At 45.4% G+C, this 26,346-nt stretch overlaps 2 protein-coding genes across 6 annotated transcripts; one reads left to right on the top strand and one right to left on the bottom strand.

The window, feature by feature from the left end:
- FAM114A2 (family with sequence similarity 114 member A2) lies at positions 1–15,596 on the bottom strand. 2 transcript variants are annotated; one of them, XM_038150209.1, is made up of 16 exons: positions 15,464–15,596; positions 14,158–14,363; positions 13,848–13,944; positions 13,311–13,406; positions 12,903–13,015; positions 11,808–11,942; positions 11,482–11,640; positions 11,005–11,128; positions 9,962–10,041; positions 9,239–9,367; positions 8,886–9,025; positions 8,082–8,154; positions 7,477–7,530; positions 6,658–6,752; positions 2,139–2,470; positions 1–74 (listed from the first exon to the last, which is right to left on the bottom strand). In XM_038150209.1, exons 2-16 carry the CDS (start codon positions 14,359–14,361, stop codon positions 16–18), a joined length of 1,890 nt encoding a protein of 629 aa, XP_038006137.1. In that variant the 5' UTR covers positions 14,362–14,363; positions 15,464–15,596; the 3' UTR covers positions 1–15. The 2 variants fall into 2 exon arrangements, with proteins under 2 accessions (XP_038006137.1, XP_038006136.1); XM_038150208.1 differs by lacking the exons at positions 1–74; positions 2,139–2,470 and having other exon boundaries at positions 5,130–6,752.
- Positions 15,505–25,754, top strand: MFAP3 (microfibril associated protein 3). Of its 4 annotated transcripts, none has more exons than XM_038150212.1 (3): positions 15,505–15,639; positions 19,987–20,447; positions 21,811–25,754. In XM_038150212.1, the coding sequence occupies exons 2-3, from the start codon at positions 20,168–20,170 to the stop codon at positions 22,554–22,556; spliced, it is 1,026 nt and encodes a 341-aa protein (XP_038006140.1). In that variant the 5' UTR covers positions 15,505–15,639; positions 19,987–20,167; the 3' UTR covers positions 22,557–25,754. The 4 variants fall into 4 exon arrangements, with proteins under 4 accessions (XP_038006140.1, XP_038006141.1, XP_038006138.1 ...); XM_038150213.1 differs by having other exon boundaries at positions 15,555–15,675; XM_038150210.1 differs by lacking the exon at positions 15,505–15,639 and adding an exon at positions 15,681–15,819.
- Positions 25,755–26,346: the final 592 nt, after the last annotated feature.

A 26,346-nucleotide genomic window follows, 5' to 3' on the forward strand; every position in this document is an offset into this window, starting at 1 on the left:
AGGATTGTCGACATTTCACCAAAGCCAAAGAGCTCTGGGGCACGAGACGGTCACACCCACGGAACAGAGAGGACCTGAAGGAGCAACAAGAGAGCGGAGGAAGGTGAGTTTTTCAGGGATGAAAACACCTCCCTGGAACATTCAGTTTTTACAGAGACCCCCCCCCAAAACACCAGGGACAATCTGTGGATGACACAAAAAACAAAAGGACCGGAACTTGTGCCCACCCAGGCAGCCCCCTCTGCCCAGGAAAGCAGCAAGTGGAGAGGGATGGAGGCAGAGAAATCTCAGGGCAAATGTGCAGGGAGATATCTTAACCTCCCACCATAAGCAGGTGCAAATTACAGAAGTATTTCAAATTAAATGAAGAAGAAGCAATAAAGAGAGGGTTTGGGGGCTCCTAGGAATCCCCAACAGAAAGGACACCTTCCCTGAGCGACAGGGTGATGGCAGAGAGGGAGATGGAGACAGCAGCATGCAGAGAAGCCAAGAGCAAGGATAAGAAAACTCCCAAGCATTGATTAGGTGCCTGAAAGGTGACAGATGAAAAGAAAAGAAAGGAAACAGCTTGCTTTAAAAATAGGAGGCTCAAACAAAGCCTAAGAAATTGCCTGGGCAGGTCAAACCCTCCCTTTCATACACGAACAGGGTAGCAGGGATGAGGGGATCAGGTCCCTTCTGCTCACTGGAAAGAGCAGATCCACCCCTGTGGCAGCAGGTAATTAGGAAATAGTTTCTTTTCCAGCCAGTGTTGGAGGGAGGCAGAATATTAATGCTTCCTTTTAATGGTTTTTATCCACAAAATGACATCATCTGGTTGGTGTTATTGGCCCTTTTGAAGGAGCCAGTTGCAGCCTCTGAGCCGACAACATTGATTTGTATTTTCTAGGCAGGTTTTTAATCCCCAGGATGCTGCAGGGGAGCAGGAAGCAGTGGGGTTTGGGGTGGCACAGGGGGAGAGGGAGTCTGGATGGGAAGGAAAGGAGTGTGGGAAGTGACTGATAGAAGATGCAATCAGTGCAAAGTTAAAATCTAATTAATAATGAACAGCAATCTAATTCATCTCCGTAATTAAGAAGTGCAACTACTAATTGAAAATAATCACATTTTAATCTGAAATCATTAAAAATAATCAAACATTAACAAAAGAAAAGGCAGCCCTGGGAAGGGATAGGAGAAGGTGCAGATGATGCTCTGGCCCCAGGTGCTGCTCACCAAAGCTGCCCCATGGCTCTCATGGTGTGCCCAGCCCCAAATCCATGAGGATTCCCCTGCCTTGTGCCTTCACTGCCAGAGGGGAGCAGTTAGGGAAGGCACAGGCTACAGATGGGTACAGACAGGGAAGGCACAGAGGTGGACATCGAGCTTTGCACTAGGAGATGTTCAACCAGACCCAAGTGCAGCATCCAGGGCTGGGAAGGGATGACTCCACCCCAGCACATGCCAAGAAATGCCTCTGTGGGGGGATTAAACCCCTTTAATCCCCCCCTGCACTTCTACCTCGGTCCCTGGGGACCAACCCTGCTGCTTTCCAAGAGATGGGGTGGGCTCTGCAAGCCCTGTCTGAGGGTGCCACCCAGCACCCTGTGCTGGCTTCTGATGGCTGCCAACGCTCAGCTTTTTCCCCTTCCATCCCACCCCAGACCAGCAGATCTGGTTTTGCCTGTTCCTCTGGAGCCTCACATTTCATGCAGGCAGGTTTGCCTGCCCCAGATGAGCTGGTTTCCTAAAGCCCAGGCAGACAAAACCCAGAGAGCAGCTGATGGTCCCCACGGAGCAGCTGCAATTGTCCACAGCCAAGCTGGGCATGAGGTGCAGCAGGATCAGACCTCTGGCTAACAGAGCAAACCTGTGTATTCACACCCTGCTAGAGGAAGCCTGGGTGGCCTTACCCCCCCAGGCACAACCAGCTCACAGTGAGCCCACTCCCATCTCAGCCAGGGGACCCAAGTCCTTCCCACAAAGCTCAGGCCCCCATTGCCATCCCCAAGACCACACGGAGCACGAGCTGCCCCAGGGATGCTCCTGCTGCACCCTCATTCACCCCGCTGCCCTGCTCTGCTTCCCCAGCCTGTAAAATACACAGGTGAGTCTGTCGATTCCCTGGATGGCATAAGGCAGAAAGGGAAGGGCCTTACCTGGAGCTGAAAAAGAAGTGATCTCCTCAACGCCTGGCTGGCAGGAGCCAGGGCTCCGGGTATTTGAGTGTTGCGGTCTCCTCCCCAGTCCCACTTTTGGAGCAGAAAAACTGGCTCTGCCATCCGTCATGGACAGCACATGACACCGGAAACGTGACCTGTCCCACTGAGACCCACAGCAGGCATTGCCTCCAGCACAGGCAGGAGCACAAGGACCTTTTGCAAGCAAGTCAGGGCAGCTCTGAAGGCTGCAGACATCCATGGGAACCAGGCCTGGGTGCAGGGAGAGCACTGGGGATGCAGTCTGGGAATGTGCAATGGTCAGGAACCTGCTGGAAGGACAGAAAAGGGGCTTTGGGGGATGCCTACTGTGGGTGGGAGGTGTCAGGCAGCTCCAGGAGGTCCAGGCAAGGCTGGACTCAGCACTCCCAGCTCCCTCCAATGCTTGTCCTTGCTGCTGGCTTTCACTCCAACATATCATTAAGTAAATACCTGTCAGCAGAGAGCAGTTACCAGCACGTCCAAACACTTGCATAATGTGCCTTCCCTCTAATGCAATGCCCTCATTTCTGACAGCACCAGTAAGGGATAATAACAGTAACAATAGTGTCAGAAAGGGCTTGTGTACCCAGCTAATTTGTTTTCCCCACCTAATAAAAGGAATTAGCTCTCCCGTAAGATTTGTCCCATTTAATGCCTTCAACTCTACAACAAAGTTGCTCCCACAATCATTTGACTTTCATTTACAGTAATTGCAGGGTGTTTGGAGCCCCCTCCAACACAGTGAACCTAACTCCGGGTAATCCATGCAGGGAGCAAGCAGCTCTGCAGGAGTCACTTGTCCCAAAAACCTGGCTATTTCTGCCCCAGACCTGCTCCACCACAGCTTGCACTGGCCCCAAACCCAGAGCAAGGGTCCCATTGGCAGGTTTAGGTCAGAAATGAGGGATGGGTTTTAATATCCAGGGCAGATAAACCCTGGAGCAGCTCAGCCAAGCTGGTGGCAGAGTCTCTGTCACTGCCCAGCTTACAATCAGCTCTGGTCTCTTAAAGAGACGCTTCAGCTCACACCCAAATCACTCAGGGAGCTCCTGCTGCCAGCACTTGCTCTTGGGATAAACACTGGCAGCAATCCCATCTGTGCCAGCATGGCACGGCTGCCAGGTCGGTGCAGCCAGGGAATTTGAGATGATGGAGATGGGCACATGGAGCACCCTGAAAACAGATCCAGGGAGTTGGGATCTGTTTGGTGTTGGGACCAGCACAGGCATCTGACCCACACCTCTGAGCAGCTCCTGCCACCTTAGGAGGATCCTCCCCCACAAATACCAAATTCAAACTTATTTTTAACTGGTGACCACATTGCTCCCTCCCTGCCAGCCCCAGCTGGGCTCTCAGTCTCTGATGCCTCCAGCATCCTCCAGTGAGAACAGCCCAGGGGACAGCCCTGCCACTGCTCTCTGGACACGGGGACACAGAGGGACACCCACGGAACCAGGACCATCCCGACCAGCAGGCCAGGCTGCAGCCACCAGCATGTCCCTGCAGCAGGACAGCAGAGTGGCAGCCAGGGACTCTTCTAGGTCCCAGCCCCACAAGTGCTCTGGTCTCACCCTGCAGTGGGCACAAAGCTGCTCTTGAAGGAGGGAAAGCAACCTGCTAGCCAGCACCCAGAGCACCAGTGCATGGTAACCTCGAGCTGCTGTCACAGGAGACTCCCAGAAAACATGGACTAGCATATACAGGCCACTTTTGTCCTCTGTTCCTGTGCCAAGGAGCCTTGGACTACAGAACACCCATCTCTGCTTAGGTCACATCATCACAGACCACTCTTTATTTTGGATTCAATGAACACACCTGAGAAGGAAATGCCAGGGCCCTCCTCCTCCTGCCACGAGCTCCCCCATTCCTGCCTCTGAGTCAGACCCTTTAATTTGTGCTGTGGGTGACCTGGGACAGTTGTCCCTTTAGTCAGGGCCACCAGTGGCAGCATAGCTGCTGCTCCTTCCAAACCAGGACAACTGCTCATCCTGCCAGGGGTTCTGCTGCTACTGACCATTAGTGTTTTAATAATGGAAATGGAGGCCCTGGGAAGGTGCTTGGCAAAGCCTGGGAGCACATCCCAAAGCCCGTTGGGAAGCCCAAGCCTTTTTTATGTTTTAAACCTTTCCACAGCAGCTGCCAGGAAGCAGCTTTTACAGCTGCAACTAACAGAATCACTCCCAAGGAAAGAAAACAATTGTGGAAGGCTTTTTTTTCTTCCCCTCCAAGTCACTGCCAGCATCTTAGCTGACTCTTATCTATTCTCAGCCACCTCTCACCTCCCCAAACACTACCAGAAGTGTTCAAATTACTGTCAGCTCTCATTAGGTTCACACAGAAGGCAAGGCCAAGCAGGAAGACCTCCAGACAGTTGGATGCTGAATTCTGATGAATCCTTAGGGTAGAAAGATTTCAGCAACCATGGAAGTGTTTTTGTTGTCTGTCTATTGCAGCCCCTGCATGGGCACACAAATGAAGCTGGTGCACGTTTGATTATTGGCTGCTATAAAGAAATCCAGGTGGCACATGACTGAAGGAATTACTGTCTGCATGTTAAAAAAAATCACCTCATTTCCTTTAATTATTAAACTACTCTACACTAAAGCACTGCAGGTCAGTAAAATTTATCTGCAAAAAAGCAGCTGCTGCTTCATAAAACTCCATTACTTTTATTTCTTCTCTTCTGACATTCCTGTACATTTTGGCTTTCTGGCAGGAGCAAAGCTGCCTTTTTGCACTGACACAGGCACTGAGAGCTCATCTGTGGGAGCTCTCACTCCCCAGCCTGGGTTCAGAGCACTGTTTCCTGCCATGAGAAAAATCCCAGCTGTCCTGGCCCCAGAGCTGCACCCAGCTCTGCCCCAAAAACCACAATCAGGGCTGAGAAAACACCCCTTTTATTTCATTTGTGCACACTGCTACCTTGATAGCTTTTAACTGAAACAGTTGTCAAAACAAATCCTTTATTTAATAATGCTATCAACCAAAAGAAGAAAAAAATACAGATTTTATTGTAGTGCAGATTTTTTTACCCCGGACACACTCCTTTCAAGTCCAGTTTTAAGATGCCAGAAAAAGCTTTCTGTTTTGAGATCTGATCAGTCTAACCATGACTAAGGCAGGTTTTTTTCCATATATATATAAAAATCAAAGCATTAGCCAAAAGGTATTCTAATACAAAAAAACACTTCTCTACTGCACAACTAGAGCAGAGGAATGTTCTAAGCCTTCAGTATAGCAGAGATGTGCAAGACCTGCTAAAACCCAGAGGATTTTCAAAAGGGGATTTGAGCATCATTGTTACCAATGAGCAAGTGCAGAGGCAGGTGTGACACTCAGTCACCTCTGATTAGCTATTATGGACTTCTTGAAATTCCATTTTAGCTGTGCATTTCTGCTCTTGTGATTCCAACAGAGGCTGCTGCCTCCCCATGGGCAGGCTCAAAAGATAAAGGAACAAAGCAGGGAACTTGCACAGCACAAAGAAACAGATACCATGCATGGAGCAGCTTCTGAGGCAAATTAGGACTCCTACTAATAGAACCAAATTGCTGCCTCTCTCCCCGCTTTAATAGATACTTTCCAAGAAGGAGCATTGCATTATAGTGTTTTTCCACAGAAAGAGAAGACAAGCAGTATGTGAGTCCGTGAACAGTCTGTGGCTGACATGTCAAGCTGCACTGAAAAATGGGAATCCTCCTGCTGAATTCTCTCATTGAAGCGCCTAAACACGAATCAATCCCTTTTAGTCAGTCCTCATTTATTGCTATAAAGCCAAGTACCTGCATTCTCAGGGCCAGATCAGCATTTTCCCAGCTCGTGCTGAAGCAAGCACAGCATGAGAGAATGAGAAACAGCCCCCTGGTGAGAGTCCCTGTCCCACATCCCTGAGTCAGTACAGACATCTTCAGGAAGCTGAGCTTCTCTTCAGCAACAGCTTGATCAGGAATTCTCTCTGCTCTATTCTGCCCAGTCTAGGAACTGCAAGGTTCATAATGACAAAAATTTGCCTCTTCTTGCACCTCCTATCTAATATTCCCTTCAACAGGAATGCAGAGCTATCAGGAACCCAATTATGTCTGACTTAAAAATCACACCATGATTTTAGCTAACTAACTAGCCAGCTGCTACTCTTCTCTTCAGCGCTGGAGAAGCTCTCTGGACTGTGAACACAAAGAGCTTGTTAACACATACAGCAGAGAGATTTCAGTGAAAAGACACAGACAGTCCATGAAACAGAGAAGCAATCTGCACTTTAAGTCTGTCACGTTGTCCACCAGCCTGGACTATGCTAATCACATCTCTCAGTGTGCTGTAAGAGCTGTCATTGCCAGACTGCACTTAATCACCATTCTTGCAGCAGCAGTGAGCAGAGTTCATCTTTTTCCCTTTAATAAGAGCCATTACATCATTCTCCAGCATGGAAACTACGAACTGGGAAGGTCAAAAAGTTCTTAATTAGAAGGATTTTTATTACTGCGATAGTTCCGTTCTAGCCTCAATAAGAGAGATCTGCAGTACAGGCAGCAAGAGCTGGAAGGCATCTTGGATATAGGAAGCACTGTTTGAAGCCTGTGGAAAAAAAAAACCAAAATACACACATGAATAGCCATGCTACCAATCAGCTTTACTCACCACATACTCATTTCAAAGAGCATTGATTATTGCACAGAAAAAACCGAAGCCTAGTACTTGCTGGATTTTAAAGGCTTCATTCTAGAAATCAATTTTATGTCAAGTTTTTGAGGGGCTTTATGCCAGTAGGCAAAAAAAAAGCAAATGGCTTAAAGACTGCCAAACAAGATCAGTTCCAATCCAAATGCAGGATACTGTTCTCAGTAAGAGAAATGTTTATTTCTAAGTGAAGCATAGCATGCTGTGGCAGGAAGGAAAAACACATGAACATAAAACACCCTCTTCCTACCACACCTCAAGGCTCTGAAAGCTTGAGAACCAACTTAACAGTAAGGAAGTGTTAGGACTCCTGTATGCTAATTTCTGAACCTGTCTAAGATTTGGCTTTGAACATTTAAATTCTAAAAATCCAGACTGCTGAATTTAATGTGTGTCTCCTGACCCATCATAACTGTGAGCTGACACTCACTCCTCACTAAGTAACTCATCTCCTGTGCAAATCTACAGACATTTATCAAAACTTGCAAGTTATTAGACAGGTAAGCACAATTTTAGACCATGGGTTAGAGAACTTGGCATGCATAAGGATCCTAAAGTAGGAAGAACCAGCACATCTATTTTTAAAGTATTAGCTTAAAGTTTTAACGTTAGCATAACTGACCTCCAAAAACACTCCAGTGATTAAGGGATTAAGCACATCTGCTTTCTCTTTGACCTGCAGAGATCAGACATATATTATCCTGATTGAAAATTTGATCACATTTCTTCAAGCAAGATAAAGCTAAACCCTCAGTAAGTTTAAAACCACCACTGCTCCCTTACCTAGAGGAAAGCTAAGCCACAAGCTTAGCAGCCTTGTAGCATGCAAATAAGAACAAAGTAACCTGCATGTGCCCAGCACGGGTCAGGTATGAATACACATCACATCTTCAAATGAAGACAACTGAGGGAATGGAGAGATGATGATACCATCTTCAGGAACACCTGAGTGCTTTGGAAAATCCACAACAGGCTCACAAACTTTATTTGCCTCTGTCTCCTTAGCACTGTGAGCATCAATTCCTACCCCCACTGTGCCAGGCTCTGAAAAGCTCAGATGCCACAGTCTGAGGAACCCTGGCCTAAAAGATCAGTTCACAAATAAAAAAACTGCATATGTAAACATAAACAAAAAAGCAAAACACAAAAAGCAGTTCCTGGCAAAGATCTCAAGGCTGTTATCAAATAAGCACATCTCATTCCTAGGAACTGTGGTGTAACTCTTACCCCTGCAGTCGTTAAGCATGTAGTGAACTCTTTAGAGAAAGCTGACAGTTCTTTACACAGCATGATAGTCAATCTGTGGAAGAAGACAGGGAAACAGGAAAACAGTGAAGTGAACACAGTCCTCAAGATTAGGTTTCTTTCAGTACTCCTCTAAAACATAAATGCCGTATTTGTATGCTTACCAAGTGAAAATAAACCAAAATTGATATAAATGGTGCACAAAGATTCAGAAGTTTCCCAAATAAAATAGAGGGAAAAGATGGGGAAATAAATAATTAAAGCAGAAGATCTTAAAGAGCACTCAGAGGACACACATCCATTCCAGAAGGAACAGTACTAACTTGCCTTTTTTTTTACAGGCAAGTGTCATTTTCTGAATTAGAAAGTACTGCACATTTCAGACACATGCCAAGTGTCTCCTGTGCAGTCATTTTGCCATCTCATGTACCAAGCATACTAAATGATTAACAAAGAGGTAATCAGGAATCACTTTTGTGCACCTGTTTTGTCATGTTTTAAATCCCTGCCTACTGTCTAGCACAAGCTTAATGCAAATATTCTTCTAGGCTACACAAAGCTTTCAAGAAGAATTTCCTCTTTCTTACCAAGAAATGTCTTTAAGCTGGAAAGAGACAGCTGAGTTCTGTTGGAAGATAATGATGCCACCCATCACAAATTCACCCAATTCCCAAGTTTAAACCCCTATGCAGAATTCAAGAGCCCTGCATTGCATGGATTTCCAAAGAATTATTAAGACAGTTTAATCAGTAATTATATGCTATCCATTTACTGAGATGCACTCACTGTGACAGGGACTTGGCTCTGTCTGTGGCTGTCACCTCCTGTTTCTGACCATAGAGAAACAAAGCTGCAGTTTTGTGAAACATTTCAATGGAGCAGGCTGTCAGTTCTGCCAGGCTTCTTATGGCAAATGCGTGAATATCCTGCAAGAGTGACAAAAATTCTGCATACAACACAAAATCTAGCAGCTTTTATTACTTAAAACAAGTCAATCACACAACATACTATCACTGCCCTTTCAGGCCTCAGAACCCACACAGAAACAGAAACCCAAAACCCTGTGAGTCACAACTGTAACTCAGCAGCCAGATAAACACTCTGCAGGCAGATATTATTCTCCTTGATTACCCAGTTACCTCTACTGATTTCTTAGCATCCCGGTCACCATCTCTGGATTCTACTTCTTGGTTTTCTTCAGTTTCTTTTTCCTCTTTAGGAAGACTCCTGTTGAACTGTGCTATCCACTCATGAGCAGATGTCCTCACCTGGAGCAAGATGTGCCATAATATTTAATGACTGGAATGAAGCCCCCCTGCACACCACAAGACAATGGAGTATTGGCCCTCTCCAGAGGAAAGAAGCAGCTACAACTCCTTTTGAGCTTCTGAGAAGAACCAGGACAAATGATCCCAGTGCCTTCAGGATTTTGCAGAAGTTTGGCTGCACTGATCCAGTTGAGGGCATTTGTTTCTCTAACACCAGGGGCTGGAGTTTACCAGAGGTGCTTTAAAAACATGTCTGCAGAATGCTGCTGCCACTTGGTGGATCTGAAGGGTAGTGAAATGATGGCAAAAAAGATGAATCTTCCTCACACCAGCTCCTGAACATAGTAAAACGAGTGCTGTGTACCAAGAGCAGGCCTTCAGTTAATGACTGTAGGTTTTTTCACTGTGGTGGCTGAAGGCTCACATGATTCTGCCCCATAAAGTTAAAGGCCTATCTCCTTTGCCTACCATTCCCAAAAGATCTAAAATATGGCTTGTTTTCATGCATTTGATATTTTCACAAGCAAAGCAGGTGCAGAGAAGCCCTTCCTGTGAGAAAACTCTCCAGCTTTTAGAATATGGAAAACAACTCACCGTGATCACTTTGTCTGGCGTGGAGGAGATGTGCAATTCTGAAAACAACTCTGTTACTTCTTTTGTGAACTCTTCATCTCCTAAAGGACAGGAAAGGTTAAAGAACCCACACAAAGGACAGATTCAGGAATAAGCAGCACTTCAATGCACAACTAGTTCTGCACAAGTCTGTCAACTGTTTCCTTTATTTCTCTTTGAATCATCACCTCAGGCAAGAACGCATCAAACCCAGTCTTTTCAAATACAATTTCTAAGGTAAGTTCTGCAAAGGTGGAGACATCAGTGCCTGAAGGTGAGTTCCTGCTTTCTCAATTCTGGTTTTGTAGCTAAGGTAACTCCTTTTTTTATTTTTTTATTTTTTTACAGGCAGCCTTTTATAACACACTAACTTGCACATCACCTTGGAGAGCCTGAAATATCACTTAGAGCCTATGGTTCTCCTATTATATATGGCACAGCAGATGTGAGATCCATTACGTGCAAATATAAAAGATACATTAAATGTTGAATGATAGCAAGTGCAGGTGTGTAAGCCCTCCCTGATGAGCATTTAGGTAAAAGCAATGCAAGAAATTTACATTTAAATCCATGTAATTCTCAAGAATCAGGGCTCTTGTGTGCGAAGGTACCTCTGAATCTTTTGCTCTCTGTGGCTAACTCTCATTTAAAAAACAAATAAAAAGCCTTTTTGCTCTCCCACACGTTGGACAATTCTGTTCACAGTTTTCCCCTCCTGGTCAAGGAAACCCACTTTCTCTCTGAATTAGCATCTTGGCTCAGGGTCAGTTGTATGAACGGCCCATGAGTCAAACAACTCTAACCCTGCTCTGGCAAGAAATCATTCCTGCTACAGAATTACTGCACAGCTTCTCAGAGGTGAAGGGTGTTGCTACCTGTCATGCCCTTGGACAGTGATGGCTTTAGGATTAAACATCCAGCTAAAGAATAATTTAAATTTGGCATCATGCCCATTGCTACTGATCAGGGCTGGCTGGGTCTGCACTAAGACCAGCTTCTCTTCTCAGAACCTGGGGCTCTCTTACCCTTCTTTTCTTCCTCTTCTTCTTCAAAGAATTCAGGCAAAGAAAATGCTTCTTTGAGTTGTTCCATTTCCTCCTTCAGTGTGTCCAGCTTCTCTCCAGAGAGGGCATTCAGAACTGCTTTCACCTGGTTAAGGGCAGCACAGCCAAAGAGAGAATCAATAAATGCATCCAACAGGATAGAAAATGCAGGCCAAGGTAGCAAACCAGCAGGTGTGAGAAGAGTAACTTGTGAGAAGTTGGAGACCTGCAGGAACTGATACTGGCTGGGGTAAAGGGAATGGCTTTAGGAGCTGAGGACAGGACAAACTGCTCCCAAGGTAAACACCAGATCCTAAGGCAAGGATCAAAGTGAAGTTCTGTAATCATTTTACAGCAAGTTCTGAGCACTTGATTTTACATGTATATACATATATTTCTAATCTTTTTCCCCTGCTCATCTGAACTCAAAATAGAAAGCAAAATGCTCAAGGCCATTACCTTTGATTCACTCTCTCTGGAAAGCATCTCTAAGGCCTCCAGATGCGAAAGACCCTGAAACTCATCAAACAGTAACCCATAATGGGCTTTCTTCTCAGTAGCCATGGTAACCTCAGTAGCTGTCTGCTGCTCTTCTTTCTCTTTTGCTTCTCGTAAGACCTGAAAAAGAAAAGCAGAGGCCTCGTGACAGTGCCAGGAGATAGAGAATAGAGGAGGAGAAGGCTTTTGGCTCAATAGCAAAAAAACAGTTGCTTAATGACAGGACCACAAAAGAAAGGAGAAGAGATGAGAGCAACCAATGAGCTGCTGATAGGGAAGTGCTGTACCTGAGATAACGTAGAGGTTCTGTTTATTAGGCCCTTTGTTTTTTTGAATCCAGGGTCTCCCTCAGCTATTACATCCATTGTCTTTTTGCCGATGAATTCCAAGGCATCCAGACCTCCGCTAATAACACTTTTACCCTGGGAATCAGATTTGGATAAAGACAGCACATAAAACTCAGAGAAGATTACCCAATGGAAGAAATTGAATTGGGAGGGTTTTATCAGCAATCTTATGCTGGGCACTCACATAAAAGCCAAATTGGTCCTTGTCACCCTAAATTCAACCCTAATCATCACAAAGAGAGCAGCAGGACACGGAAAGAGCCACAACACATTATCACCCAACAGCTTATTACGGCACCCAGGCAGCTGCAGCAGTCTGATGGAAAATACATTTTTTTAGTTTGTGAACAAGCTGGCTCTCAGCACATCACAGTATTCAGTTCTCATCCTTCCAATGAGAAAACACCAGACCTGTGGATTTTGACTGCTAACTTTTGTTCGAGCCTTAAAAGCAAAAAACAGAAGCCAGCTTTCCATCTGCAGCTCTTTCAGATTCCCAGGCAAATTGACAAGACAGCAGATCACAAAAGCAGTTTCTAAGGGTAATGGCTTCCTTTGAAGTGCATTTCTCCTGGTCACAGGAGCAAGCTGATTTCCAAGCGGACTGAGCTAGTTTCATGTAGGGTTTTTTGAAGAGGAGAATGGATTTCATCTCTAGTTCTGTGGAAATTGGTGGAAATACTCCAGCAATGAGTCTGACCCTGCATTTAGCTGACTACTCCAAAGGAAAGGCAGAGATGACAGAGTACAGAGGTGACATGCACAGAAATGCAGGCTCTGCACAATCCACCGTTAGGATTTTTTTGTTAGGTACCAACATTCAATACAGAACTATCAAAATTCAAAACACCTTTCACATTAGGTGCCAGCTAGAAGCAAGGCCCAGGATAATGGTTGTCTGAAAGCTGGAAGAGTTTATCACCATGCATCCCACAAATGTCACAATCAAGCTTTTTCTTACAATGTTTCAGATCAAAGGCCAAAACCCCAAAGCTCCCTTAGACTCATTTTCTCCTGCATTCCCAACTCACTCACTGTGCTCTGGACAGCAGTAGAGATGGTTGATAAAACTTCAAGAGCCCCAGCAATAGGGAAGGAGCTGCCATCATCAGCTGCATCAGCGTTGCTGGCAGCAGGATTCTCACTCCCTGCATTAGAAGGCAGAAAATTAACTTCCTGACTTCCAAAAAAAAAAAAAAGATCCTGTCAGCCACAAAGTGGAGAAAATCAACAGACACCAAATATCAGCTAGGAGCAAGCCTACAATTCAGATTATGTTCCTCCCTACTTTTCAGAGCTAACAGAACTAAGCAAGAGAGTATTACTTAAAGGATTTTATTATCAGTCTCCAGGTCCAAGGTGCAGAGTAAGGTGATGTTATTTTGTGGCTCATTATGTTGTGGAAAACATTGCAGGGTTGTTCTTATGCAGTACAAAACTGACCTCTTGCATCATCTTTAGACTCCGACGAGATTTCACTAGGACTGGGGATGCCAAGGGTTGTTTCTGCTTTTTCTATGACATTTGAAATACCTTGACCTAGAGAAGACAGAAATCAGAACAGAAACATGATTAGAGCAGCATATTCTTTTTTATTATTCTGGATTCCTTCTGTTCTAAACAGTTTAACCAGCATAAAAACCTCCTTCTATCCAGCTCACCTACCAATGTAATGAACCAAGGTTTCATCTTAGCTTTTAAATAAAGTTGTAAATAGTGGCAGAATACTAGTTTAAAATACCAGGTGAAAATTACACAAACGCCTTAAAAACCTGAAAGTAATTCTGCCTGTACATATCTTCTTAATCTGACTGTACCTTTTGGTACAAGCTTTTCCCATTACTTGAACAATTCTCTTGACATTTTTCCAATAATGGCTGCTATAAATGAAATCCTCTTCTCTAGAAACAAGTTCTAAAGCACCAGCTTGAGACACAAAACATGATTAAAATATTTATCAAATACCAGAAAGAGCCTTACCTACAGTAGCTACGGTAGCAGACGCAGTTGACAGAAGAGATTTCCCCCAGCTTCCCCAGTAGCCCCACCCTGTCTGAACTGCAGGAGGATCTGAGACCTTTAATGAAGAAAAACAGAAGACTGATGCAGGCATTATGGTGAGGAAAGGAACACAAGCAGTCTGTGACATGTGAGTTTTGTGCAGCTTTTTCATTTCAGAGAACAGCAATGTGAATTTTCAGAAGGGAGTGGGGCTTATGCTCGGAGTTCTCCTGTGCTCAAAGCCATGAAATGTGAAGTCCCATCTTTCCAAGCAAGAACAGGAACTTACCTTGATGGTTTCCCCTGCAGGCTTTTCTGCAGCAGCAGGTTGGCTTGGGGGCTTGGGTTCAGGTCTTTTCCGAGTCACAGGCACAGTCTCTTGTTCTCTCCCTTCATTGCTCTCAGAGCAGCCAAGTTCCTCTGTCTTCTGTTCATTTTCAGCTTTGTAAGAGGTTTCATCTTTCAGATTTTCCCCACTGTCTTCTTCAGACATGACTACAAACATCCATAGAAAGCACAACAAATAAAGTAATCACTCCCTCGCACTTTGACATTAGTTCAAGAGCATCACATTGGTGTTTTAAATAATTAAACACGACAACGTTGCCACATGTACCCACATGTGTGTACACCAAATTACGTCTGACTCAAAAATAGCATACTTGGAAGTTTAAAGTCCCACAGGGACACGTGGCTTTATCTAACAAACACACCCTCTCCAAAGGAAAATAAACCAGTTTGCTAACTCTGAAAAACAAATGAAGGTACAAAAGGGCCTCGGATAATTAAATCCATTACACGTCCCACCAAAATAAAAGTGAAAACTGCCATTGCTTGGGATGGCTGGGATGGCTTGAGGGGTGTAGGAGACAAACGGGGACAGCAGTCAGAGAGCTGAGCAGGCAGGGAGGCAGCGACTGGGTCACTCCTGTCCTTGGGGATGAGCCCTGCAGGGCACGAACAGCCCCCAGGAGCTCGGCGAGCTCCAGCTGCCACCGCACCGCCCCAGCACCGCGGGCCGGGGTCGGGGAGCCGGCAGCGGGGCTGTCACGCTGCTCTCGGGGCCCACGTGTCACCCGTCCGGGCTCCTCTGGCAGCAGCTGCGGCTCAAGTCACTTGCAGGGCCAGGCAGGGACGAGCCGAGACCCCCAGGGTCCCCGGGATCACACTGGGGTGACACTGCTGTGTCCCCGGCCAGGCGCTCACTGATGCCATCGAGGGGCCTCAAGCGAAGGAACGCGACAGCTCCGGGTGCGGGCTGGGGACCGCCACCCCATCTGCCGGGAGCCTCCACAGCGACTACCGCGACCCCCGGGTCACCCCCGGCACCCTCCCCACCCCGCAGCCCTGCAGGCCTCCCTGTGCCTCCGCCTCCCCGGGAGCCCCCCGAAGTCCCATCACGCCCAACGGGGCTGCCCCATATGGCAGCCCAGGCTCCCTCAGCCTCGCCGTGGGGCTCCTGCCGCACAAGGAGCCCGCCGGGTGCCCACTCCTCCCCGCCGTGGTCCCGCCTGCCCCACAGCGGCCCCCAACGCCCGTCTGCCCGCGGGGCTCGCTGTGCCCCGCAGAGCCCCGGCCCCTGTGCCGCCCCTCACCGTCGGCGGTCGGCGCGGCCCCCGCGGCTCCGGGCGGACCGAGAGCAGCGAGGCCAGCGCAGAGCGGCCCCGGCGCTGCCCCGGAAGCGGCCTCGGCTCGGGGAAGCGCGTCCGGGCGGCGGGGCCGGCGGCGGAGCTGCGGGACGGGCCAGGCCGGGCCGGGCGCCCTCGTCCCGGTGAGAGCGGCGCTACCGCCAGGTTCACCTGGCAAGGTCGGGGTCGGAGGGCAGCGGCGGAGAGGGAGGACGCGGGGCCATGTCCCGCCTGGCTGTTTCGGCGTGGAAATAGGGGCAGGTTTGGAGGGCAGCGAAAGCGGTGGAGGGCCTCGAGGGGAAGCCACAGGAGCAGCGGCTGAGGTCAGTTGGTCAGGCCGGAGAACGGGAGACCGAGGGCAGAGCTCATCGGGGTCTGCAGCTCCTCCCGAGGGGCAGCGGAGGGACAGCTCGGAGCTCTGCTTTGTGTGACAGTGGCAGCACCCAGGGAACGGCGGGAGCTGTGCCAGGGAGGTTTGGGTTGGAGATCAGGGAAAGGTTTTCCCCCAGAGGGTGCTGGGCACTGCCCGGGCTCCCCAGGGAATGGGCACGGCCCGAGGCTGCCCGAGCTCCGGGGGCGTTTGGACGGCGCTGCCCGGCACGGGGTGGGACTGTTGGGGTGTCCTGAGCACGGCCAGCAGTCGGACTGGATGATCCTTGGGGTTTTTTTCCAGCTCGCAGTATTCTGTTTGTGTTTCTGGCGAGACGTCATGCCCCGGTGACACCAGCCCTTCACGTCACCCGCTCCGTGGCCCGGTGCCCTGGGCTGTGTGTCATGTGTCCCACTGCCACCACCAGCAGGGACCAGGGCTTTTCCACGAGTGAACTTGGAGCGTGCAGGGGCTGTGAGGACAGGGTAATGTTCAGTGAAACTTTGTGCCTGGTCGTCTTTAGCTGACAGGACAAAAAAACCTGTTTTGGTGTACAGCCGATGCCATGTCATGGTGAGTTGGCCTGTGACAGACAGCCAAGGGATAAGCACAGCAAAACACCATGTCCTGTCGGGCAGCTAGGGGATGTGCGCGGGAAAACAACAAATCCCATCACGCAGCAGTGAGGCTGGTCCTGGGGTGCTGTGGATTTGCCCCTTAGGTTGGTTTTTGGGCCGTGGGTGCTGCCATTCCCCAGCTTTGGCTGGTGCCAGCAGAGGGTGAGCCCTCCCTGCAGCCTCTCCCTTGCTGGAGCACCCGGAATGGCTCTTGTCAAGACCATGCTGGCTTTGTTTAGACTTCCCAAGAGTTCCTGTCTGCAGGGCTCTGCCAAATGCGTCTCCCTGGTTTGGCAGAGGGTCAGAGGGAGCTTACAAATGGTATTTTTGCAAGACATCTGCAGCCTATGCTCTGTCAGGTGTGTCTCGGTTTATTGCCTCACGTTACTCCAGGTATGAAGTGATGTTCTAAGCAGTGAATGTAAAACCATATAACTTGCAACCTCTTGGGCCCCAATTTTGCAGTGCCATATAAATGTGTGTAGTTTTAAGTACTATCAGTGCTTCCACTGACCTCAGTGGGACTGCTTAGAGTGCTCTAAGTTAGACACAAATACACTTCTTCAGGGTAGGAGCCAAGGATGACTCATACAAGCACATGCATCACAGATTTTTATCTTTCCACTGCTATTTGTTGTTGCAACTTATGGTTTAATAAAGGTTAAATGTGTTGAGTTCAGCTTCAGGTTCAGTTATAAAATAGCCAGTTTCTATTCTGGCACATTTCATCTTGATTGAGCTTAACACTTTGTTGAAGAATTGTGATGTTGGCACTGATCAGGCTTTATCCTTTTTAGGTCCTTTAGCAGCTGTTTTGCATAAGTGCAGTGGATGAAGAATATGGATTTTGCAAATCATTTTATTGTTCCCAGCACTCGGCAGTGAGAGATCATTGTCTGCTTAGCAATAATGGCTTTTCCAAAAGACAAACAATTTCTAATAAATCAGACCTCGAAGAATTTAATAGTAAAATTAAATGACCCATCAGCAATGGTTTATGCATTATGCAGGCTCAGTGCAAGTATAGTGGAGAGCGTATGCAATTACTGAAGATAATTATTCTTATGAGGGAAAATGTTGCTGAGTATTTCTTGTGTTAAATAAATGAGTGAGATTCCTAATGTCATTTAGGAACAGACGTCAGAGACGCTTGGAAACCTTAACAATTCAAATTTAATAATTTAAAATTACAATAGCACAGGCAAAGTACAAGAGGCACTGGGATTATTCTCTAATAAATCTGAAGTATCATTGAGGATGTTATTGTTTTAGAAGACTGGAAGTTCTAATGTGCCTGTGATTCAAGGGTGAAGATGAGGGTTTGTGTTTGCTGCAGAGCTGTGGTCAGTTTTAACTGCATCAGGCACTGTGAAGTCGTCTGATGCATGCAGAGGTGCATTTTTATCTGAAGGCAGCTGGGTCATAGGGTGATGTCTGCTGCAGGTCTGGGACCACAGCACCTCGCTCGCCACCACAAGCTGTGACAGACCTTTCAAGCAACCCCAAATGTCAGTGGTCCACCAACCACAGCCTGTCTGTGGGCTCTGCATAAGGTTGCCAAAACAAGCAGGTCAGTGTCAGCAGCCTTTTGCAGGCTCTGAAACACTCTGAAAATACCAAGGGTCTAAAAATGGAAGGTTAAAGCCACTCCCTCAAACAGAAGAATAGTTGCTGATCCACAGCAGCCCTAGTATTTTTTTTTTTCAGACCTGTGCTGTTGCTGTGGATGGGATGCTCTTCTTCAGAGGCAGCAGGGCTCAGTAATGCTTTCCTTAAAGTGTAGCTAGTGAAAAACAGGAATGAAAGAGGCCTTGGTGGTGGTTTTAACTGTTTAGCTGTGGGAAAGTAGCTCCTCCAGCACAATGGTATAATTGAGTTCTCTGCAATAGTCTCATCTTAAATGAAAGGACGAGAGGCATGATAGAAAACAGAGTGAGGCCAATGATTGGAAAAAAAAAGAAGGCATATGAAGGGATTGCTGTTTACAGAGAAACAAGTAGGGAGCCTGTTTTCCAGTTGCTCTTGCAGGATTCAGTGGGTGAGTTGGTTAGTCAAGCTTGAAGGAGAGTTGGACACAGCTGTCTTCTTTGCCTTCTTTGTTAAACTGGTTTTGGCAATAGCCGCAACAGAAATGGAAATGGGTCAGATAACACATTTCTCATCAGATGTCAAGTCTGGAATCTGGTCTGACCTTCGACAAATTAACTTTCACTGAAAAAAAATTCCCAGTCTGGATAGCATCAGCAGAATTCCCCCTTTTGAATATGCTTAGTTTGTCTCTGATGAAAGACAATTACTAGAAATCACCTGGGTTTATACATGTTACATTATTTTTCAGAAGTGTTTTAGATAGTGTTAATTGAGCCTTCTAATTCTAGAAGGATGAAAAGTGTCTGCATTATTTATTAAGTCAATGGGTCCCTTTCTGTTGTGATATTTATGAAATTCCCTTCCACAAACATCTGTTATTTGTAGAAGAAAAGATGATAAATTTGAAGTCACACAGTCAGTCATATGAAGTGTGATATTTTTTAGGATAATATTTGAGCTTGTGGCTTCTGTACTTCGTAGGTTTTTTTGGGTTTTTTTTGAGGCTCTGGAGCTGTCTAGATGGAATCATAACTTCAGAGAACACATATTGCATTAGAAATTTTCTTGAATCAGGCTTCCAGGAAAATTGATTACAGATTGTCTCTTATCAGTGTCATCTCATTTTGTTACGAGTTGGTTTTTTTCTGGCTTGTGTGCAAAAGACAGGAGCTCATTGTAAAAGAAACAAGAATAACAGGGAGCAGACTTAAAAAATGCAGCAGCAACAAGAGATATTGCAAAAAAGGAAATATGTGTAAACATCAGTATCCTGCTGTTCAAAAAGTAACTTCCACTTCTGGCTGTAGATAACAGCCAGGAGACTTTTCCCAAGTAATTAAACCATATTATATAATATTTACACATCTAATATCAATTGTGCCCCTAAAATCAAGTAAGTAGATGTAAACGCTAAAAATCAGGTGTGCGTTTGTGTACTTGGGTTTTTCTCTGGGTGGTAAATGAAACACTGGCTTTAGAAAACCAGGGCTTAAAAGCACTTTGATATTGGTGGAGAGGGAGGCAGAAATTACATCCTCTTTCTTGCTTTTCTTCCTCTATTAAGAAAGCACTTTTTCTCTGGTAACAAATGCAGAACCCACTTTTAAAGATAATTGTGCATTTCGAGTAGTCTGAACAATTTGTTCTTTTTGTAAAACCTTTTTCCCCTTAATGGTTATTGTTCCAGAGATTATTTATTTGGTTGGGAAGATGAACATCTAGTGGACTGGAGAAGGCATTGTGCTAATGCCTTCTTACCCTCATTTTATCACTGTGTTCTGAGCAAATCTCTGATTTGGACCCTCACAGCTGACAGTTTATATTATGATTTTTGAAATCTGTTTATTGGAAATTAAATTTGAATACATGGTAACCTTGCAATCATTAATAAAATTATTGCTTTTTTTTCCCAGTTTTACTTCCAGTTTCCACTTCAAATATTGATGGTCTTGAAAGTGCATTTGGATCCCAGACATTTTCCATCACAGAACAAATCAAGAGCTCCTCTCCTATCTCAGAGCAATACAGACAGCTTAATATCATATGACCTCATTTCTCCAAATTAAATGAAAGAAGAATTTTCACTAGCTTTCCATGAAGCTCAGCTATTGCCTGTTAATTTTGACTGTTAGTGCTGGTCTTTCAGTTGGATTCACAGTGGAAAATGTAGCTTTTAACAGGACAGCTGCTTTTAGGTCTTTCAATGCATCACTTCATGCAGTGTCTCAAGCTTTAATAAGTTCTGCAGCACACCATGATATCATAGCCAAAGAGGGGAGCAGTATTTTAATTGAATGTAAACTGAACATCAGCCAGTATGAACATATCCTTTGGTATAACTCCAGAGGACACCTGCTTGAACAGAAAGATGAAGGTGAGTTTTCTTGCTGTTTTCTATCCATCATTATTCCCCTTTTAAACAGTATTGGAAAACCTCTGGGACTTTATTATAATTTTCTCTTCCTATCCTGCCGTTTTTACAATTGAAAGATAAGGAGAGAGCAAAACAAAGTCCTTTGCCCTCTGAAATGTTGCATGGGCATTACACCTGAGTACTTCTGTTCCATCCTGCTTTGGTGCCCCACAGAGTGATGTTGTTCAAGAGTCATCCCAGTGTTCCATACAGAAGAAATGAGTCTTCATCTTACCCAATGCTAACTGATGGGTTTATTTATTATTGCTCTGGTTGAAATTATATTTTTCTAAATGCATGAATTAAACACAGTTCTCCACAACTTGCAACCTTTTGAGCTGGCAGTTGGTGCTTTAATTTTGTCACAGGATATGTTTTAAAACATACTTAGTGCATTTATTTTTTGGTTTATGCACCAGTGAGACTGTGAAAAGGAAAACAATATGTAATGGCCAGCGATGGAATTCATGCTATTTAACCGTTTTGAACTGAAGGGGAATATATTTTCCTAGCCATTGGCTCTTATAGTTCCATCCCTGCAGTTTTTAATTTAAAAAAATGTTTTAGAGATACATGTGTTTTTCTCCATTAGTATTAATGAAGGTCATCGAACTAATTGATAGGATCTTGTTGGAGGCCATCTTTCTGCCTTAAGTATTCAGTAACCTTTTTGTAGTTATAATGCCATCTGGAGATTAGTTCAAAGTAGAGTAATTAGAAGAGTAAGTTATGAAAACAGTTCAAAGCAGAGTAATTAGAAGAAATGAGTTATGAAAACAGTTTTCCCCCTAAGTTATAAATGCACAGCAAATGCTGTATAAAGCTTCTTGTATTGATTTCTCTTTTACTTGGGTTTTGCATGTCAGCACTGCATGCTCAGCAGAAAACTGTCTCAAGAAAATTCTGGGTTCTTTTGCCAGCAGAGCCATTTACAGACTGATCTTTTTCATGGGTCTCTTGACTTTTGACTCTGAATGTATGGAAAATTAGACTTTATAGAGGACAGTCTTCTAACATAGGGTGAGAAGCCCTAGTTAAGAATTAGGATCCCTATCAGAAAGAACCAGAAGCAGACTGGAAAATGCAGATGAGAGGAGGAAGTAAAAGTAGTGTAGCAAGCATGCAGAATAATTTACCATTAAGCAGTATGAGGTGTAAGTGGGTTATGGCTTTCTGTGTCACAGGGATGAAAAGGACATTTCAGTCCTTGGAGTACTGTTACTATGCTAGAAGTGGACTGCTCACTGCCAAGCTTTGACTCCTGATGATGTTTACCCTGGGATTTTTGTTTCACGAGCTCTGTTTATTTCTTGCCCCTCTGCAGATGACCGGTGGAGGATTGCCGATAATTCCCTCAACATCACAAAGGTCAGCTTTGCTGACCGGGGCCGTTACACGTGTGCAGGCATTAATCCTAACGAGACCTTGTACTACACAGTCACCCTGAGGGTTATCTTCACCTCAGGGGACATGAGCATCTACTACATGATTGTGTGCCTCGTTGCCTTTGCCATCACCCTCATTTTGAACATCACCCGCCTGTGCATGATGAGCAGCCACCTCCGCAAAACGGAGAAGGCCATCAACGAGTTCTTCCGGACGGAAGGGGCCGAGAAGCTGCAGAAGGCTTTCGAGATAGCCAAGCGTATCCCCATCATCACATCTGCCAAAACGCTCGAGCTGGCCAAAGTCACTCAGTTTAAGACCATGGAGTTTGCTCGGTACATCGAAGAGCTCGCCAGGAGCATTCCCCTCCCGCCTCTGATCCTTAACTGCAGGGCTTTCATGGAGGAGATCTTCGAGGCCGTGCGGGTGGACGACCCCGACGAGGTGGGCAAGGAGGACAAGCAGCCCCCCGGGTGCGGGGCCCCGGCCGCGCTGTTCCCCGGCAGCGCGCAGGTGAAGCGCAGCGATTCCCCGGCCGCTGACTCGGACGATGGCTCCCTGAGCGAGCAGGGCCAGGAGATCGCCGTGCAGGTGTCCATCCACCCCCAGTGCCAAGGGCCCAGCATGGACACCGTGTCTCACGGCAGCTGCCACTCTGTGCCTGCTGAGGAAGGCACCTGCTGAACCCAGTGATCCACAGAGGGGTGAAGGAAGCTCGGGGGATCCAAGGGCACTGTGAGAAAAGGGTCTGCAAACAAGCTGCCTCATCCCATGTGCACAAGAGTTTTCCAAATTGCAACAACTAGTCTGAAGTGTGTATTTTCTGTCTGTTGATTTAACAATTCCAGTCTGCTAGAAAAGGCCGTTTGGAATATTGTGCAGGGGCTTTTCTTTCTAAAGCAGGCTTGCTATATTTAAAATAGTTACAAAACAGGAATTCTTTGTCCTTGGCTCCTTGGTAGCTTTTGATACTTCAGATCTGTGTGAGGAGTGACCAAGCTGAGCAGTACAACTTGCAATAAGAACTTTTCCTTTGTGAGCTCCTTCTTTCTTCACAAAGTTGAGCTGAAATTCCTTTGAGCCAGTGGTGTTGGCCTGATGAATTGAGTTCTGTGCTCTTTTTGAGTTGCCTCTTGGTGCGTGTAGCCCATCAGAACCATGGTGAGCTTGAACAAATCTGTTTTGTGTCACATGCTTGTGTTGCTATCAAAATGTACTGTACTTAGAAAAGAATAGTGCCAGGATCTGCTGCTGGATTAAATGAATTGTTGTAGTTTCAAAGCAGCTTAGAGAACAACCAGGAGGTCTCAAGTTTTCTGTGCATCTGCAGGAAACTTGCGGGTATTCTAAAAGCTTTGTTGCTTAAACTTGGTGCTGATTGCCAAAGCGCCTTACCCTGCTCCTGTCCCACAGAATGGAGCAGTGACAGCACTTCTGGCACTGCCTGGCTTTCCATTATGCTGATTTCACTCACTGTAGGAAATCCAAAGCTTTATATTGTATTTGACGTTGTGGTGAGAAAAGGATAACAGTAATCACATCGTGGCAAAACTAAGAAATTAATTCATCATCTACAGACAGGTGTCTCAGGCACATCTTCCTGAACAGCATTATAATAAAGCAGGTGAAAAGTGGTGACACTGAGTCGCTCTGCTCTGGCTGGTCCTGTCAGAAGGCAGTGGCAGAGAGAGTGGGGGCTGGCTGAGCTGTTTGCCAGCCTCTGTTTGCAGGAGAGAGTGACTCACTGGTAGAGCCCAGCCTCGTGTGCTGCAGAGGTGGCAGAAGGGAGCTGCAGCTGCTGACATACGTGCACAAGTATTTCACCAAGGATCTCCCACCTGGCTTCCTCAGCTGGAGAGATCCAGCCTCTAGGAATCAGAGTGCAGACAGGAATCTACTTTCTTCTTCCACTCTTTGGTGCTGGTTTTTTTTTTTTTTTCTCCTTAACATTTGTATCACTTAAATAGCATTTTATATCCTGTTGAGATTTAGTAGATGTAAAGCTTGTAAGCACTCCACATATTAATTTCTTACAACTACTGGAAGCATATTGCCATATAATTTTAACAGCTTGGCAACAGGAGTGCCATTTAATTTCACACAACTCTTTTTTCTTTCCTTATTATTACAGAAATGTCAGTTGAACAAGTGATTCTGGAGCACTGCTCAGGATTCTTAAGAGGATTTGACATTACATTTACATGAGTAGAGGTGGAAAACAAGCAGGCACAGTGGTAATAGCAGGGTGGGGCTGTCTGTGGTAATACATGCTCAGAAAGAAGGGGCTGAATGAATTATAGTTACCATATCAGAGACAGGGGAATGACAGCATCTATTACCATTTTAAACTACCTTCTGGGGAAATTCCTGCAGTCAGCCACCAGTTAAATCACCCTAGTTGCCTTTGGCCTGTCAGGTAAGAGTAGTGTTAGTCAGGAAGGGAATTGCTGGCCTTTATTACAGTAACATTCCCACTAGCTTGGTGCCGTTTCCAAGACTGTAGCAAACTCTGTCTGTTTCAGGGGAATAAACCTTCTGTTCATACTTCAAGTAGCTGCCTCAACAGTGACTTCTTTTTTTTTCTTCCATAGTTTGGTGGCACTTTATGTCCAGGTGAAAATTTTGTATAGTTTTGTGTAACCTGTCTGGTTTCTTTTAAGTTTTTGAGGTTATCAGTGTTAAAAGATACTCTGAGGATAAATAGCTATTTCTCTTAGAAGAAGGAAGCTGCTGGCTTCACTTCTGTGCTACAGTGGGTTCTGCAGGTTTGTTGCACATGTGTGAGGGGAGATTTGAGAGTTTGCAACCCACTGGTTGAAAGGGGTGAAGGCTACAAGAGAGAATGATCTGCTTCAATCTCCTTTGTGCCACAGGCCATCAGAATGTAGCTGCACCTGCCTTATTTCCCTGTAAACAGCTCTCCTTACTTCTCTGGAACTGTTGCATGAAATGCAACATATGGATGTGTTACCCCTAAATACACACACAGTGCAAGATGCCACTACAAAATCTAAACTATTTCATTGCTTCCTTAGAAGCAGTTATGATTGACAGGTGTCACATCAGAAGTGGCAGCAGAGTCCTAGGAGAGTCGTTTCGAGACTGATTTGATCTCTTTTTTGATTTTTATACTTTATTTACATAGCTCCAAGTTCTTCTGGTGTCTTCATACATCCTGTTGCTGGTTGAGAGGAAAGAGTGACCATGCATAAAGGTCCTCAGAAATGCAGTTGCAGTGTCAATTGCTAGATAGCAAAGCTGAGAGTTTTCCTGAATTACTACAGTATTTTGTTCCTTGCATGAATTTCATTCCTGGAAAGGAGGTTGTTTTGTTAGGATTTCAGTGTATCAGGAGTACCCTCTGAATGGAGGAACTGATCCTACTCCCACTGAATTCACTTAGAGAGGATTTGGAGCTCTGTGCATTTTACAGGATTTTTATGCATCTGAAAGCAAGGACAAAGGTGATGTTAAATGGTAAAAGTGACTTCCGTAGAATGAAATTTGACACCAGTTTCCAAACAACTTGTGAACTATCCTTGTTGCCCTGACAGTAGATGTGTGCACTTAATGTCTTTGATGAATCTAATTGAACATTAACATTGAAGGTGTTTCTCTCTTAACATTTTCTAGGATGAGGAGACTCTACAGTGGTTTCCTTGCTTTAAACTAAAGTCTCTGACAATCAGAAGGCTATTCTATCTCTGTGACTTACTTTAAAAAATATAAAATCTACTTGTTATCCAAGAGTACCTAAAACTAACTTTGTAGTGATTATTTGTATTACCTGGATTGTAATGTAACTGTTTAATGTAACCACATAGGATTTCATACTTTCATAAAATGAACTGGTAGGTTTGCAAAATAAATTGAAAAGAAAAACCTTGTTCTGCTGGAATTTTCTGTTTTACAAGTGAAAAGTGCCTGTCTCTCTAAAGCTATGTAGCAGCTGCATTGAGCTCAGCAGAATGTTGTTAATCAGCCTGACAGAGGTTATTGGGATATTCAGTCATCTGAAGGACCATTGCTGCTATGACATCTTTGGATCTGTCTATTTTTTCTTTTTCTTTTGTCTCACAGTCTTCAACATCATCTAATAATTGTTCCCAGCTGCATTTACAAACAGATACAGACCTGAAATGGTTTCAGGAAGACCCTTGTTTACTTCTTTGTTTCACTTTGTGTGTGTGACCTTCACCCACCAATCTGTTTTATTTGTTCTTACCTTTTTCACATGCTGGTACTATTCTATATTGTAACCACCTTTCGTTTTGTAATCCCTCACCCCAAACACCAAACATCCACCTTGCTGAGAAGCCCTCGATAGTGCCTTCCACGGGGGTGTGCAAGTGTGAAAGAGAGCAGAATTCACCCAGTTTGCTTTTAAAGAAGAGTCTCTGGTTGCCAGTCTCTGCACAGGGCAGATAATGGCATTACAGCTGAATATTTGGGGATTTTCCCATGAGAATCAGCT

This window comes from Motacilla alba, chromosome 13, assembly GCF_015832195.1.
Source record: "Motacilla alba alba isolate MOTALB_02 chromosome 13, Motacilla_alba_V1.0_pri, whole genome shotgun sequence".
Classification (NCBI taxonomy): Eukaryota; Metazoa; Chordata; class Aves; order Passeriformes; family Motacillidae; genus Motacilla; species Motacilla alba.